Source organism: Tachypleus tridentatus, chromosome 10 (assembly GCF_004210375.1).
Source record: "Tachypleus tridentatus isolate NWPU-2018 chromosome 10, ASM421037v1, whole genome shotgun sequence".
Taxonomy (NCBI): domain Eukaryota; kingdom Metazoa; phylum Arthropoda; class Merostomata; order Xiphosura; family Limulidae; genus Tachypleus; species Tachypleus tridentatus.
Genome location: NC_134834.1, coordinates 93,275,124 through 93,290,470, shown reverse-complemented (window position 1 = coordinate 93,290,470; position 15,347 = coordinate 93,275,124). Strand labels below are relative to the sequence as shown.

The window sequence follows — 15,347 nt, the reverse complement described above, 5'->3', positions numbered from 1 at the left end:
TTATGCAATGAAAACATATACTTTATTCGTCAATATGCTTTTCACTTGTATTATTAGCTAATTGTTTTGAATATTTGTAGGAACATTTATGTTAATTTTGAGTGTAAATATTTGAATAAGAAATGAAGCAAAGTTATACGAACAGTAAATATTTTATGCATGCAGTTTCTTTAAAACGAATTTATTTTTTTCCGGAATATAACTTGTCTACAACTACTTTTAATAAAATGTGTTTTATAGGATGATATATATTGACGTAGCAATACAGCAATATATTTTATAAGATCATTGTTAGTCTTATACGTTGATATTGGTTAATTAAAGACAAGACAGTTTTAAAACACATCAAACTTCATAACAGAGCAGATCGTTGTAAGGATGAATCTTACATTTGACTTCGAACCACATGGTTTCACAATAAAGATTAGAAAATCAATATAATATGGATTTAACTTTCAATCATCTATCCAGGATAATTCAGTGGTTTCAACCAGGATAACCTAAAGTCAGATCTGAGCCATCCAACTTCATAGTAATCAAGCGGTTTACAAATGGTATAATACGGAATGAAGTTTGGGTCATATTGCTTTATGATTTTGAAATGGTTCTATTAAGAATATGACGTAGAGTCAAGTTTCAACCGTTCAGTTTTGTGATTTTCAAAATGTTTCAATAAGAGTATAATATAGAGTAAAATTTCAACTGTTTAACCTCAGGATTTTGAAATAGTTTCAATAAGGATATAATTTAGAGTCAAGTTTTAACTGTTTAATCTCATGATTTTCAATTGGTTACAATAAGGATATAATGTAGAATCAAGTTTCAACTATTTAACCTCATGATTTTCAATTGGTTATGATAAGGGCATGATGTAAAATCAAGTTTCAACTGTTTAACCTCATGATTTTCAATTAGTTACGATAAGGGCATATTGTAAAATCAAGTTTCAACTGTTTAACCTCATGATTTTCAATTGGTTACAATAAGGGTATAATGCAGAGTCAAGTTTCAACTGTTTAACCTCATGATTTTCAATTGGTTACATTAAGGGTATAATGTAGAATCAAGTTTCAACTGCTTAATCTCACGATTTTTGATTGGTTTTAACAAGGATGTAATATAAAGTCAAGTTTCAACCATCGAACTTTACGATATGCAAGTACTTTCCCAAGTGCAAAACATTTGACCAAATTTGGCTTACGTTATTCCGTCACAGAATAGTAAAGTATAAATAAAAACAAATGAAATTATCACTTGTTGATTACCTCCCGCTTGTGCAGCGGTAAGTCTACGGATTTACAATGCTAAAATCAGGGGTTCGATTCCCCTCGATGAGAACAGCAGATAGCCAGATGTGTCTTTGCTATAAGAAAAATAATACACACTTCTTGATTATATCACTCCTTTGTCTCCAATAATCAAATACTATTAAAATTAACAAAGTATCGTGAGAAAATAAGTTTATAAACTTAATATGTATATACCCACACACCGACCTGCGTAAAGACAATCATTCACATTTTTGTGCGAAAGGTTCCAAGATTTAAATATTGTAAGAATGACTATCCAAAACCTTTATTGGTATATAACACTTTCTAAGTCACGTGGTTTGTTTAAGTCAATCCTGAACTTGGGATACAACGGTGTCAAAACTGAAAATAATAATGTTTCTGAAAACTGGCACTTGTAGCTGTTAGATGTACTGAAATCCAACATCAAATAACACTGTCCACATTTATTAATTTTGTTGGGAAAATTATAAAAATATTTTTCTTTGTTCATTAGAGTTATCATTTCCGTTTGTCAAAAGTAGATAAAACGTTATTTATCTTGTGAACCTACCTTGACCAGGCCTTTCACATGCGAAAGATGGCCCAAGGATGGATGGTTCCCGATGAAGTAGCACCATATCTTTATAGTTTTATATGAACAGGGCTGCAGTCAGTGGGGAAGATTTAATAAAACTTGTATGTAATGATAAGAGCTAGTCCAGATCTTAAATGACCTATGCTTATTACAGCACTGAGAAGTTTAAAACCCAGCATCTGCCTTGTTGCGGAATTTTAAAACATGACACAGCTAAATATAACACTTCTACACTGTCTTGTTACAGAATTTTTAAACATTACCGAGGCTAAAATATCACTCTGCATTGCTTTGTTGCAGAGTTTTAAAACATTACTAGGCGACAGATAACACCTCTATATTGCCTTGTTACAGAAATTTAAAACATTACTAGGCGACAGATAACACCTCTATATTGCCTTGTTACAGAAATTTAAAACATTACCGAGGCTAAAGATAACACCTCTATATTGCCTTGTTACAGAAATTTAAAACATTATCGAGGCTAAAGATAACACCTCTATATTGCCTTGTTACAGAAATGTAAAACATTACCGAGGCTAAAGATAACACCTCTATATTGCCTTGTTACAGAAATTTAAAACATTACCGAGGCTAAAGATAACACCTCTATATTGCCTTGTTACAGAAATTTAAAACATTACCGAGGCTAAAGGTAACACCTCTATATTGCCTAGTTACAGAAATTTAAACATTACCGAGGCTAAAGATAAAACCTCTATATTGCCTTGTTACAGAAATTTAAAACATTACCGAGGCTAAAGATAGCACCTCTATATTGCCTTGTTACAGAAATTTAAAACATTACCGAGGCTAAAGATAACACCTCTCTATTGCAACGCAAACTGCGTAAATAAGAGTAGAAAATATGCAATTACGACAAAAAATCTTTGTTCCAGTAAGGCAAACAGTATAGAGATTTTTGTAACTCCATCAAATAAGTAAACTTTAAAGAAAACCGGACAATTTGTTTGTGGAGAATAGTATTTATCCTGATGAATGTAGATTTGAGATTCGTCGCACAAATGACCAGAGATTAAAACGAAAATTGCCTTTGTGTTAACGTGTTTGGGGAAGCGCACAAGTATGGAACTCTAATCACAACGGACGCTGTTGATCTACACTGTGAAGATGTAGTCCTGAATTCTGCCGATATAAGCAAATTCCCAATGAAATTGTTAAGGGAAGTATTAACATTTCAGCATGCTAACGATACTAAACACACAGTGAAAGTAATAAAATAGTATCATTACGTATACGTATAGAAAGGAAGTACAGCGCTCTGTGTGTTTAATGTGGCTTCTGCAGAGCTCAGACCACAATAAAGATGAGTGTGTTGGGATTATGTTAATGGAGATAAACGGCCAAGGTAGTCAAAGTCAAAGAATGGAACTGCGAACAACACTCCAAAACGCCTGGAAATTTATTACCACTGAGTGTTGCTAGAAGCTTGAAGAAAGCATTCAGTATTGGCTTCAGGTATTCATTTTAGCGTTACTTACATAAGATATAAGTGTACGCGTTTGTTTTGACTTCAGATATTACAAAGCTGTGAAATATCTGCTCTGAAAAGGTCTTAGTGTGTTTTAAATACATGGTAATGACTGAGTGGTGCCTAATTTATGTACGATAATATATGTATATGTGGCACGAAAGAAAGGTGTAAACATATTTTATATTTTGTTAAAGATTTACGTCCTGTTAGAGTCTAGTCTTTCTAAGTTAAACAAATAATTTATTTAAGAAAATAAGAGTTGGATCTATTGCTGTATTAGCTACTTCATTATTTGTCGATTCTACTTTCAAATAAAATTTTAACGTTTCGCTCTCATATTAGTTATTGTTATCAACTGATTATTCGGCAGTTAAAGTCAAGTCTTAATGTACATTAAGAAAATGTTTTTTCCATAATATAATGAGACGTCCGTACTTCACAAAAGTAAAAGCCGAAAAATATGTAACCAAGGTAAAAATGTATCAGTTTTACATTAAAGTAAATATATCACAATCGTGTGTGTTTTTCTTACAGTAAAGCCATACCGAACTATCTGCTGTGCCTACCAAGAGGAATCGAGCCTCTGATTTTAGTGTTGTAAATCCATAGACTTACCGCTGTCTCAGAGAAAGATTATTTCATACGCATTACACGATCTTGTATTTGTTCCAATTAAAAACATTTGTGGTTAAAATGCTATATTTGGTTTACCTGTTCAAGCATTTAAATAACACTTCTGTTTCCCAGTCTAAGTGCTCGGCCAGTTCTAAACAGATAGGGGTCTCTTTTACCGAGGTTTTCTAGTAATTCAGCATTAGCTGTGATCTGATGTTGACTCTGTTTCATTTTCCTTTGGGCCATTTCCAATATCAATCTTTGGCGTAAGACATCCAGTGGGCTGACAATCGACAAAGATGGACGATCTCCACGCTTCACTTTGACGTAATCTTTAATTATTATTTTCGAGTTTTTCTTCCGTTCTTGAGGCTTGTCATCTGTTATATAGAAGTCGACTTTGCCGCTCGTTGCTTGTCTCGATTTCATATCCTCTTCGTGATTATTTTGATCTTTCATAAAGGAAGTATTATGTCTTTGTTTAGAATGGTTAGAAATTTGGTCGGATTTGACCAGCTCTTCAAAATGGCGTCCAACATTTGCTTCGTTTTCTTCGTCCCTAAGAAGATTTGTCTCTTCATACTTTTCTTTGGCTTTGGCCAGCTTCCTTATTAACAACTCCAAAGGTGACATCATAGGTTTAATAAAACGGTCACTTTCACCCAGCCGATACTCTATGTAACTACTGTTCCGGTCGATATTATAGTTTAATGGCTCTGTCAAAGAACCTTCTTGATTTCGGAATTCTTCTTTGGCTGTTCTTTGGAAGTGTGTTTGAAACAAAGTAGTACACACGGTGTTCATGGGAAACAGTAGCAGTGTTGGTACAAAGACAAACAAACATCTGCGGGTAGTCATCATCATGTGGATGCTGTGGGAAGAATAAGGACAAACAAATTAATTTCGATGACATAACACAAACGGTATGAGTTTTAAAAAATACGATGCCTTGAACTCTATAATATGAAGTTATATATATATTTTTTTCGAAATGGTTACCTCTTTCCTCCTTTGAAATGAATGATGCTCTGTTATATGTGTGTTGTTAACAATTTAAGAAAGTGGTGTGGAGAGACCCACTGTTTAATGTCATGTAAATGGTGATCAGTGACATTGAAGCTGATTTACTATACTGAACGTATTTAGAGTCGTTGAACCACTCGCAAATGATAAAGAGTAAATTGGTTTTCATTTGTATTGTTTGTTTGCTTTTGAATTTCGCGCAAAGTTACTCGAGAGCTATCTGCGCTAGCCATCCCTAATTTAGCAGTGTAAGACTAGAGGGAAGGCAGCTAGTCATCACTACCCACCGCCAACTCTTGGGCTACTCTTTTACCAACGAATAGTGTGATTGACCGTACATTATAACGCTCTCACGGCTGAAAGGGCGAGCATGTTTCGTGCGACAGAGATTCGAACCCGCGACCCTCAGATTATGAGTCTAACGTCTTAACCCATCTGGCCATGCTGGGCCCATTATGGATGAACATCATATGCACACGAATAATCTGAAATATTATATTTAAGCTTTTGAAATCTCTATTGGACTTATTAAATGAAATTTAATTATAAACAATTCGTCTGTGGTCTAAGGGGATTTTCATCTTTTCTAACTCTAAAAACTAGAGCATTAGAAACAGATTGATATATTTCATTAGTGAAGACAAACCCAAAAAATATCATCAACAGAGGTGAGTTAATGACATTTCAAGCTATGTGATAGGCATACAGTGTCAGTGAAGTTAGAATGAGAACATGAATCTAACATTTAATACACTCTTCTATGGTAAAAGATACGCTTCAAGGTAAGTGGTCAAACTATTATAAATCTATCTCAAAAATATATTGAGCGGTTTAATGACTTGTTACTTCAAATGTTGCAAAATGAGTTTTTAATTAATGATATTTGTTTAAAAGATTTGCTTATTTGTTTAAAATTAATTTCTTGATTGGTGGAACCAGTGTGTTGTTTTTTACTGTAGTGTGTGGTAAATATGTAAACATTTGGTTTAGGAATAAATTTGAAATTTCTCTTGGAATATTTGGTCTATATTTCAAATAAGAATATATGATTTTTCTCAAACAATAATAATTACTGAACATAATCAACTTATTACAATCCATCTTCGTTCGAGTAACACAGATGTATTCTAACAAAAAAAATAGTTTTTTTTAATTTCGCGCAAAGCTACTCGAGGGCTATCTGCGCTATCCGTCCCTAATTTAGCAGTGTAAAACTAGAGGGAAGGAAGTTAGTCATCACCACCCACCGCCAACTCTTAGGCTACTCTTTTACCAACGAATAGTGGGATGACCGTCACATTATAACGCCCCCACGGCTGAATGGGCAAACATGTTTGGTGCGACGGGGGTTCGAACTCGCGACCCTTGGATTACGACTGGAACGCCTTAACCCACCTGGCCAGATCCGTACTATTTAAATGCAGTTTCATTTGAATGTATCACAAAAACTGAAACTTTATATTTCTAAGAATATCGCTATTATGTGTCTTAGTTCAAGGACTTCGTTATTCATTTAGATATAATAAAAATATATGAATAATTTTTATTTGTAAAAAAAAAAATCATAACTTTGATTACACTGAATTTTCAGTTAATATTCGTTTGATAATAATGACGAACTAGGACAGAATAAAATTGAGTACGTTGATAGAACTAAGCGAACTTACTTTAAAATAATTAATTAGCTGAACACATAGATGGTAAACTAAACACGGTGGTTATTAATCAATAGCTTATAAACAGATGCTTAATAACACTATAATGAAATAATCTTGTAACGGTCTTAAACTTTCACTACTACAATCACAGTTCCACAACAAAAACACAGTTTATTCATAATAACAAAATTAAATCTTTGTGAAAAGGTCCTTGTTCGGGCGCCCTTTGTTCTCTAGTGTTAGCATTGACAATAGTAAAAAAAATTAAATAATATCTTACTGATGTCAACTTCTGAAGTTTCTTTCTCGGGGGTCAATTGGATGCCTAGATAGGACATCAGGTAACTGGTTCTCCTTTCCTTTTCTGTGCAGTATTTTGAATGTTAAATTTTGCAATTTTAGTGACCAACACATTAGTCTGCCAGTTAACTTAAGAGATACCTGTGACTATTTCAAGGCAGTGCAGTCAATAGTAACTGTGAATTCTTCTCCATCTAGATGTATCTTAAATGTTTCTATAACCCAGACTATGGTTACATATTATAGCTCTGTACTGGTCTAGTTTTTTTCTGCAGAGCTCCGTGTTCTACTTACATATGCTACAACACCCTTCTGACACAGAACTGTTCCTGATTCAATATCTGATGCATCACTGTGGAAAAAAGAACTTTGCGTTCACCTTTTTTGGAAGTTACGAGACAGGGATCCACATAAAACCTGCTTTAATTTCTGGAATGTGCCCTCCTACTGAAGGGTCCATATCTACCTGATGCATTTTCTTTGACACTGATCTAAAGATTCAGCGATTGTAGCAAAGTTTGGAAGAAACATATTGTACCAGATACACATACCCAAGAATGTGGTTAAATTTTTGTAGCTGCTTGTGGTTGGAAAGTCTGTAACATCTTTCTGTTTATCGCCATTTGTGTGTATTCCTTCAAAAGAGAGTTTCAGTCTTAAATGTGACACTTCTGATTGTGCTTTTAGAAACTTTTGCTGTAATATTAGTTGTAGGTAGTTTGTGGAAGACAAATTCAAGGTATTTCAAATGTTGTCCAAATGTGGGTGAAAAACACTATAATATTACCAGTATTTTAACCTTGGAACATTCAGTTGCTCCTGCTAAGGCCTTATTCACAAGCTTTAAGAAGGTAGTGAGTACATTTTAAGGGCCAAAAGACATCACTTTAAATTGGTATGGTCCATTATCCGATAAGAAAGCAGTGTTTAGATCCTCCATCTCGATGGACATGTTTCTTAGTAGCACAGCAGACTGACAACACTAGAATCCAGGTTTCGATATCCGTGGTGGGCAGGGCACAGAAAACCCATTTTGTAGCATTTTGCTTAACATCAACCAAACCTTGACAGGTATTTGCTAATATTCACTGGATAAGTCTCTAATGTACTAATAGCTTCACCACGTCTTTACAGTCCATGTTGTCTCGTTGTATCATGCTCTATCTGGCGTCTTTACAATAGTCTCGTGATGTAAGTTTCCATTGCTAAATGCCTTATCTTGAGGCTGTGCTGTCCATAATCCATCTAGTGTACGAGGATGACGGTTTCCCAGCGTTAATTTCAACAATCCGTTTCAACAAAAATCCATAGGCGTTGCACGCTGTTTCCAGCAATTTGTCTGGTATAGTTCATATGAACAGCGTTAATATTTGTTTCATTATTGAGCTCATTTAGTTACGCGACGATGTGTCATGAAAGTTGCCTGTGTACATCCGACATATGTCGTTTTATCAAACGGAGATTTCTCTTGATATTCAGCTATGTTGCCAACGGTTCGTGGACGGTGTTTGCTACTTATCCTGTTTTTGTGGAATCTCACCTGTTACAAGATGCCACACTTTGCTTACCACAGTTGGCGTACGACTTGTTGTAGGTCTCTTTCTGTATGGTTCTGAATCTCCAAGTTGATCAATATTTATTTGTTTTCCAAAGTCATTGAGTACAAGAGATATCATTATCTTGAAAATTTGAAATACCCAATATGAGCAGATCTTTATCATATTAATGCATAGCGTTTAGCTTACAGGAGTTACAACGCTTCCGTTAAGGATTTGGTTATCCATAGTTGATAGAGCGCACATAAGTCATTGTATAGTTTTACACTAAACGAGTAACAACATAAATTTCCTAAGAGATATCAGTTTTAGATGGAATCATACTACCTATAAAAATACTAAATAATATCAAAATGTAGTTCTGACACATTTTGTTCCACTACGATTTTAGTATTGGCTATGGCTGTCACGTGATTTGCCGAGTTGCATATTAAAAGTCGTGTTAATATAATGTACTGGAAACTTTGTAGTGGCTCAATAGAACTTCACACACACACACTAGTATATCATCGTGGCAAATTTACAAAGAAATATGCAATAGAATAATCGATTGGTTATTTAAATACGTTATTCGGTTTCAAAGTTATATTTTAAAACAATCTCTGACCTTAATTTGTATACTTAAATATTTGAAAAGAGCAATTCCACATAGGCTTATATTACCTCAAAACGTTTCAATATTTACTTAATTTTACACTTAATATTAATTTATACTTAATTTTATATTATACTTAATTTTATATTTTAACTTTTCAACATGAATTCTGGCAAATAGAAGGATTCAAACAGAAATAAAATTATGCATTATCTATGAAAAAGAAACTCGATACAGCATAATTTACATCTTGTATGATCAGTGAAATAACATTTGTATATTTCTTGAGATAGGCTGTTAATATATACTGGCCTAATATTTTCATTACCGCTAAGCGTGAAAGTGGATCATTTTTATTTTTATATCGTTCGGATTAAAGATGGCTGACTTAGAGAAGAAAACTATCAGGTGAAACGGCGTATCGAAACCCGGTTTATAGCGGTTTGAGACCCCAAACATACAGATGGAAGTTTTGTAAGCAATGGCCTACTTCATTTTCTTTTATATAGTTAGTTAGTTAGTTATCACCATTAGATTCCATCTAGAAACATAGGGCCGCAATCGCTTGCGGATTCTTCAACAAGTATTTAAGTGAGTAGGTTTTCTTTTATATAATTACAATATAATTTGTTATCGTTTTTAAGATAATTTTAAATATTTTTAATGCTAATTTTTTGCATTTTGTTATGCAGGTTTCGTTTAAATAAATATATTCTATTTTATCATTTTAATTTGTAAAACTTAGTTCTTAATAATTAAAGCCTACGTAAAATCTACAAGAAATTGCTTTTATACTTTATATGATGATTGGTTTTTGATACATAATTCATACGTCGTAGCATGATTGTTAAAGCAAAAATTTTGATAAAAATAATGCTTTTTTTATATTTATACAATTGTTGTACATTCTGAAATAAGTTAATTGCCACTGTAAGAAATATACAAGGTAAAAACGAAACTGGAAGCTTTTATCGAAAAAAAAACAACACTATATTTTTCTAGGTCCGAGCGAGTTTCAGAGGTTAGTGTGATTGTTGAGAATTTAGATTTCCGTGGTCCGTGTCCCGTTATCATAAACAGAAATAAAAACAAATCACGCTCCACCCTTCTAGGCCGTGGGCGTGTTATAAGAGTAATAGTCAAATCCCACTATTTGGACTGATAAGAATAACCTATAAGTTGGCTGCGTGTGTTATTGGTTACCCAGCTTTCTTATAGTCTATCTCTTCAAAATTAGGGGCGTCTAGCGCAGATAGCCATCGAGTAGCTTTGCGCGATATTCAACGAACAAACAAACAAGCAGTATTCCTGAGCCTGGTGTGAATTAGTGATTATCCAAATGCATCGCTGAGCATGCTATGCATTTCAGTTGTGTACACTTTTTACCTGTGGCATTCGTTTGGCCTTTTCGGTGAGGCGTTGTTGTCTAGAAGATAGCTTTTGTTTGTTTGTTTGTTTTGGAATTTCGCACAAAATTACTCAAGGGCTATCTGTGCTAGCCGTCCCTAATTTAGCAGTGTAAGACTAGAGGGAAGGCAGCTAGTCATCACCACCCACCTCCAACTCTTGGGCTACTCTTTTACCAACGAATAGTGGGATTGACCGTAACTTTATAACGCCCCACGGCTGAAAGGGCAAGCATTTTTGCATGTTGGAGCGACGGGGATGCGAACCCGCGACCCTCAGATTACGAGTCGCACGCCTTAACACGCTTGGCGATGCCAGGCCTAGAAGATAGCTTCTGCTGAGTGGCTGCTGTCCTACAAATTAACAGTTCCTAATTAGGACTGTGTATGCCTGTACATGTAGCTGATGTGTAGCATAATGTACCGTTAAATTGAAATACCATATACTCAGTTTTCACTTTCTAAAAATGTTTTAGGACTTAAACAAAAACATCTCTCCCTCGAGTGGAAGTTCTTTGAATGACTGTTATTAAGCAGATGATATTAAATTAATTGTTAAATTAAAACACATAGTTGTAAATATTTGTGCAGAGAATTAATTATAAGATAAATTATCTTTTACAGAAGTTATAAACTTTTCGAAGAATAATTCTGAAATTTGCAAACATTTATGAAAAAAAGACCACAACAAATTTACATTCAAAAGTTAAAATTCATGATTTTCGTTTTCATTTGTTAAATCTGCGAGTTCAGGGTTCGTGTCCTATCAGTACCTAAAATAATTAAGCATTCGGACTCCACACTTTGGCTACCTGGGTGAATTATAAGGGTGACCGTCAAACCCCACTATTTGGTGAGTCAAGAGCTCGTGGTGGATGTTGACTGGCAGTCATATTTCTGGTTCAGTATTAGGGACGGCTAAATCATATAACACTTTGTACAAATATCTGTAAACAAACAGTCACAGGTGCGTTACAAATTTTACGCTCACCATAAGTTAGCGGCACCTCACTAATGATGCACATCAGAATTAATATGTTAGTGTTAGACATAAAATCAATTCAAAAAATTTTTATATAAATGTATTTTGATGGATTGTGATAAAACAATACTTTATCTCTGATGGATTGTGATAAAACAATACCTTATTTGTGATGGATTGTGATAAAAAATACCTTATCTGTGATGGATTGTGATAAAACAATACCTTATCTGTGATGGATTGTGATAAAACAATACCTTATCTGTAATGGTTTGTGATAAAACAATGCCTTATCTGTACATTTTTATAAAATTTCTCGTATTTTGGATACAACTGATTTCTACCCACGAGTTTTATAAAAAGTGGTATTTAGATCTATTTATTCTCTGTAATATTTTATAGCGTTAAGGGAGTATTTTGTTTTAAATAGGAACTCGTAAGCTAGCTTGGATTCGTTGCATCTAACTGAGTTTGAAATATTTAATTTCTTTATGAATCAGTTGTATTACAACCAATTGTACTCATCTGTCACCCTATATCTTCTTAGTTCCCGTGGTTTTCTAGTTTGGGTAGATATATTTTTTCTAGGCCCATTGTTTACTTGTAATACAATTAATGCAACAGCAAATAAAAAAAATGTGTTATTGTGTGTAGTGTCACTTTATACACATATACAAAACAGGTCAAAATATATCTAACACAGATCGCCGTATATATTGAATAAATATGTTCTATTTAGTCTCAGTTAATTATTTAGGTTACTTTTTAAAACTCACTTAATCTTCTCTTTCCGAGAAAACATCCCATAGTGTTTAGTGGTCATATTTTGGTTCAGTAATGGAGATTATTATTTTAGTCCACATATAGTTAATGATCCTAGACCTTTCACTATAAAAAAATACTTTTAACAGCTCATTGTGTGCTTCATAAAATCAACACGTATTAGCTCAAAGCGTCTCATATGCCTTAAGAAGATAAATGTAAAATGCCACAGTATAATGTCATAAGAGCATTCCAAGATAAGATTAACTCCCATTTTTACATGAATATCTTTCAGTGTTGAAGAAACTCTTCATTGAATCTTTTAAGATCTGTAATGAGATCTATGATCTATACAAGTAGCTAATGAAATCAGCCACATAGCAAACCTTAAGCTGAAGAGAGCTGATGAATTAACATTATCTGAATTAAGTGAACTTTGAAGTCGAAAAAATAATTTAATGATCCTATTGGTCCGTTTGTGCTACGCGCGTTGTCTAGTTCAAGAGAAATGTACTTTTAGAAAATTTTCAGTATTTTCATTTTTCTTTTATCAGCACCAAAAGCTCAAAGTTTCTTAAAGGTCACCTCTTCATACATTTAATTAAGAAAATATTTAAATTAGTTTTATTATTTTGATACATCTATTGTTTTACTTATCAAAACCCACAGAGGATGTTTTTTTTTTTTTTTACTTCTTCAAAATATTTAAGGTCAGACATAGAAATCTAGGGTATGGAACCAAACAAAACCAAAACCTTACATATTTGTTTTCATATTATTTATTGATCAAAACCAATAACTGAGAGTTAAGTATAAACGTTTCATTTTCCTCTATGTCTAATTTTGAAGATGTAGTGAGTTTTGCTCAGTTTCCATGAAGATAAAGTGAATTTATGTAAATCTTCATAAAACATCAGTTTATAAACTGAGAAAAATAGAACACATAGATGTACTTCCCTTAAGAATCTTCATATCAGTTATTTAGATAAATATTTAGATGATATAATACTTTTTCATATCTGCATATTTCAGAATAAATAAATGTTGAGACGAAAGGGGAAGAACCCCTGTTTCTACTGACCAGCAGGCATGGTAGTTTCAGTAGATAATGCATTTAGGTTTAAGTTACAGGTTCGAAATTTCCTTCTAGCTTGTATATCTACAATTTAGCTTTGGGTTTAAAGGTCCGATGTGCAAAGTAGTCCATGTTTAAGGGTAGGTATTAATAGTAAGGTTAAATCTTAGAATATTTTCCCTTTGCACCTCTTTCTGTAAAGTTTAAATCAAGTGCTTTAGCTTTTCATACTACATCCACAATGATTTTTAATAATCTTTATAATTGTTCAGTACAGATAAAGTCGTAACTTTTACTAAGGATTTATTTTTTCAACAGCACAATTATATTTTAACTTCATCATTTTTTTAATACGTGAAGCCTTATTATACCTCATATGTCAGGCGAAGTAACAAAAAATATAAATAATGAAGAATATTCTAATAAATACAATTATTTATTAACTCTGGAATTGTATGATCTTAAATATTTTATCTAACTCTTCCCTGATCGTTGGGCCAATCTCAACCAAATTTTGCGGGATAATAGGCTAAAAGAAATGAAGTGTTAGTGGTAGGTCACAACCTTCTCCATGTCTGTTATTGCTGTTATTGAGTATCTGTTATTTTTGACGTAGGTTAACGTTAGCTACAAACATGGATCGCATTATGTCTTTAAACCAAAGACAAAAACTTAAATCAGAGAGTGAACTAGCACTCGCTATGGAGAAATGCAATGAAAAAAAAAAAGTCTCCAACTTTTTCATTACTGCACAAACTCAGATGAAGTTTATACTTCAACAGACCCGGCATGGCCAAACGTGTTAAGGCGTGCGACTCGTAATCTGAGGGTCGCGGGTTCGCATCCCCGTCGCGCCAAACATGATCGCCCTTTCAGCCGTGGGGGCGTTATAATGTGACGATCAATCCCACTATTCGTTGGTAAAAGAGTAACCCAAGACTTGGCGGGTGGATGGTGATGACTAGCTGCCTTCCCTCTCGTCTTACACTGCTAAATTAGGGACGGCTAGCACAGATAGCCCTCGAGTAGCTTTGTGCGAAATTCAAAAACAAACAAACAAACTTATACTTCAACAGATACCATAACGCTGGTATGAAGAGCCGTTTTTTTGAGTTATACCCACCTCCGGAATACTTTGATCCGTGAACTTTCAATTTGTATTATTTATTAATAATACACCCCCCAGACTTTTTAAGGTTCATAATTCGACAAAGGACGAGTACCTCAGCTTGTTGGTTATAAATGTTTTAATAACGTTTGAATATTTCTTATTAAAATTATACTTATGGAGATTATTTAGAAATGCTAGCTTAGTATACAGTTTTATGATTACCCTAAATTTTCCAATTAATCGAACCTCTTGAGGTGTTATTGCGATTACAGCTGAAAATATCACTCTGTTGGTGTTCAAGTGATAATTTAATGGATTCCGGTCCTCATGAGTTTTACTTTATTGGTGTTTTGGTTTATGATGTTAAGTATTTTTAAACAGATTATTACACCAGACTGGATTTAGTAATGGATAAGTTAGTTTTTTTTTTTTAATTATTTTAAATCTGATCTAAATGAATAACTTATTTTGATCAGGAATTCTTAATAATAAGAAGATGAGATCAAACGTCCACACAAATGGTCGTCATTTTCAGTGTTAACTGCTAACAGGTATAAACCTGAGTTTAACGCTTTATATTTTCATCTGTTTAAAAGTTATATCTAAAAATAAGACATTGGACTTCTTTTAACAAGCTTAAATATCATTAAGGCTATTTATTGGGTTTTCGAGGCGCTATTCCCCTTTTGTAAATGTCCATAGTGACACCGGCGGGCCCGGCATGGCCAAGCGTGTTGAGGTGTTCGAAACCCGGTCGCACCGAACATGCCCACCCTTTCAGCCGTGGGGGCGTTATAATGTGATGGTAAATCCCACTATTTGTTGGTAGAAGAGTAGCCCAAGAGTTGGCGGTGGGTGGTGATGACTAGCTGCCTTCCCTCTAGTCTTACACTGCTAAATTAG

The 15,347-nt window shown here is 33.9% G+C and overlaps 1 protein-coding gene across 1 annotated transcript in view; it reads right to left on the bottom strand.

The window, feature by feature from the left end:
• LOC143229885 (uncharacterized) overlaps positions 1-15,347 on the bottom strand; it is a 29,665-nt gene that overhangs the window by 128 nt on the left and 14,190 nt on the right. The window contains exon 2 of the mRNA XM_076462751.1: positions 4,073-4,847. Coding sequence (XP_076318866.1) covers positions 4,085-4,840 — 756 coding nt within the window. The 5' untranslated portion in view covers positions 4,841-4,847 and the 3' untranslated portion in view covers positions 4,073-4,084. The remainder of the gene's footprint in view (positions 1-4,072; positions 4,848-15,347) is intronic.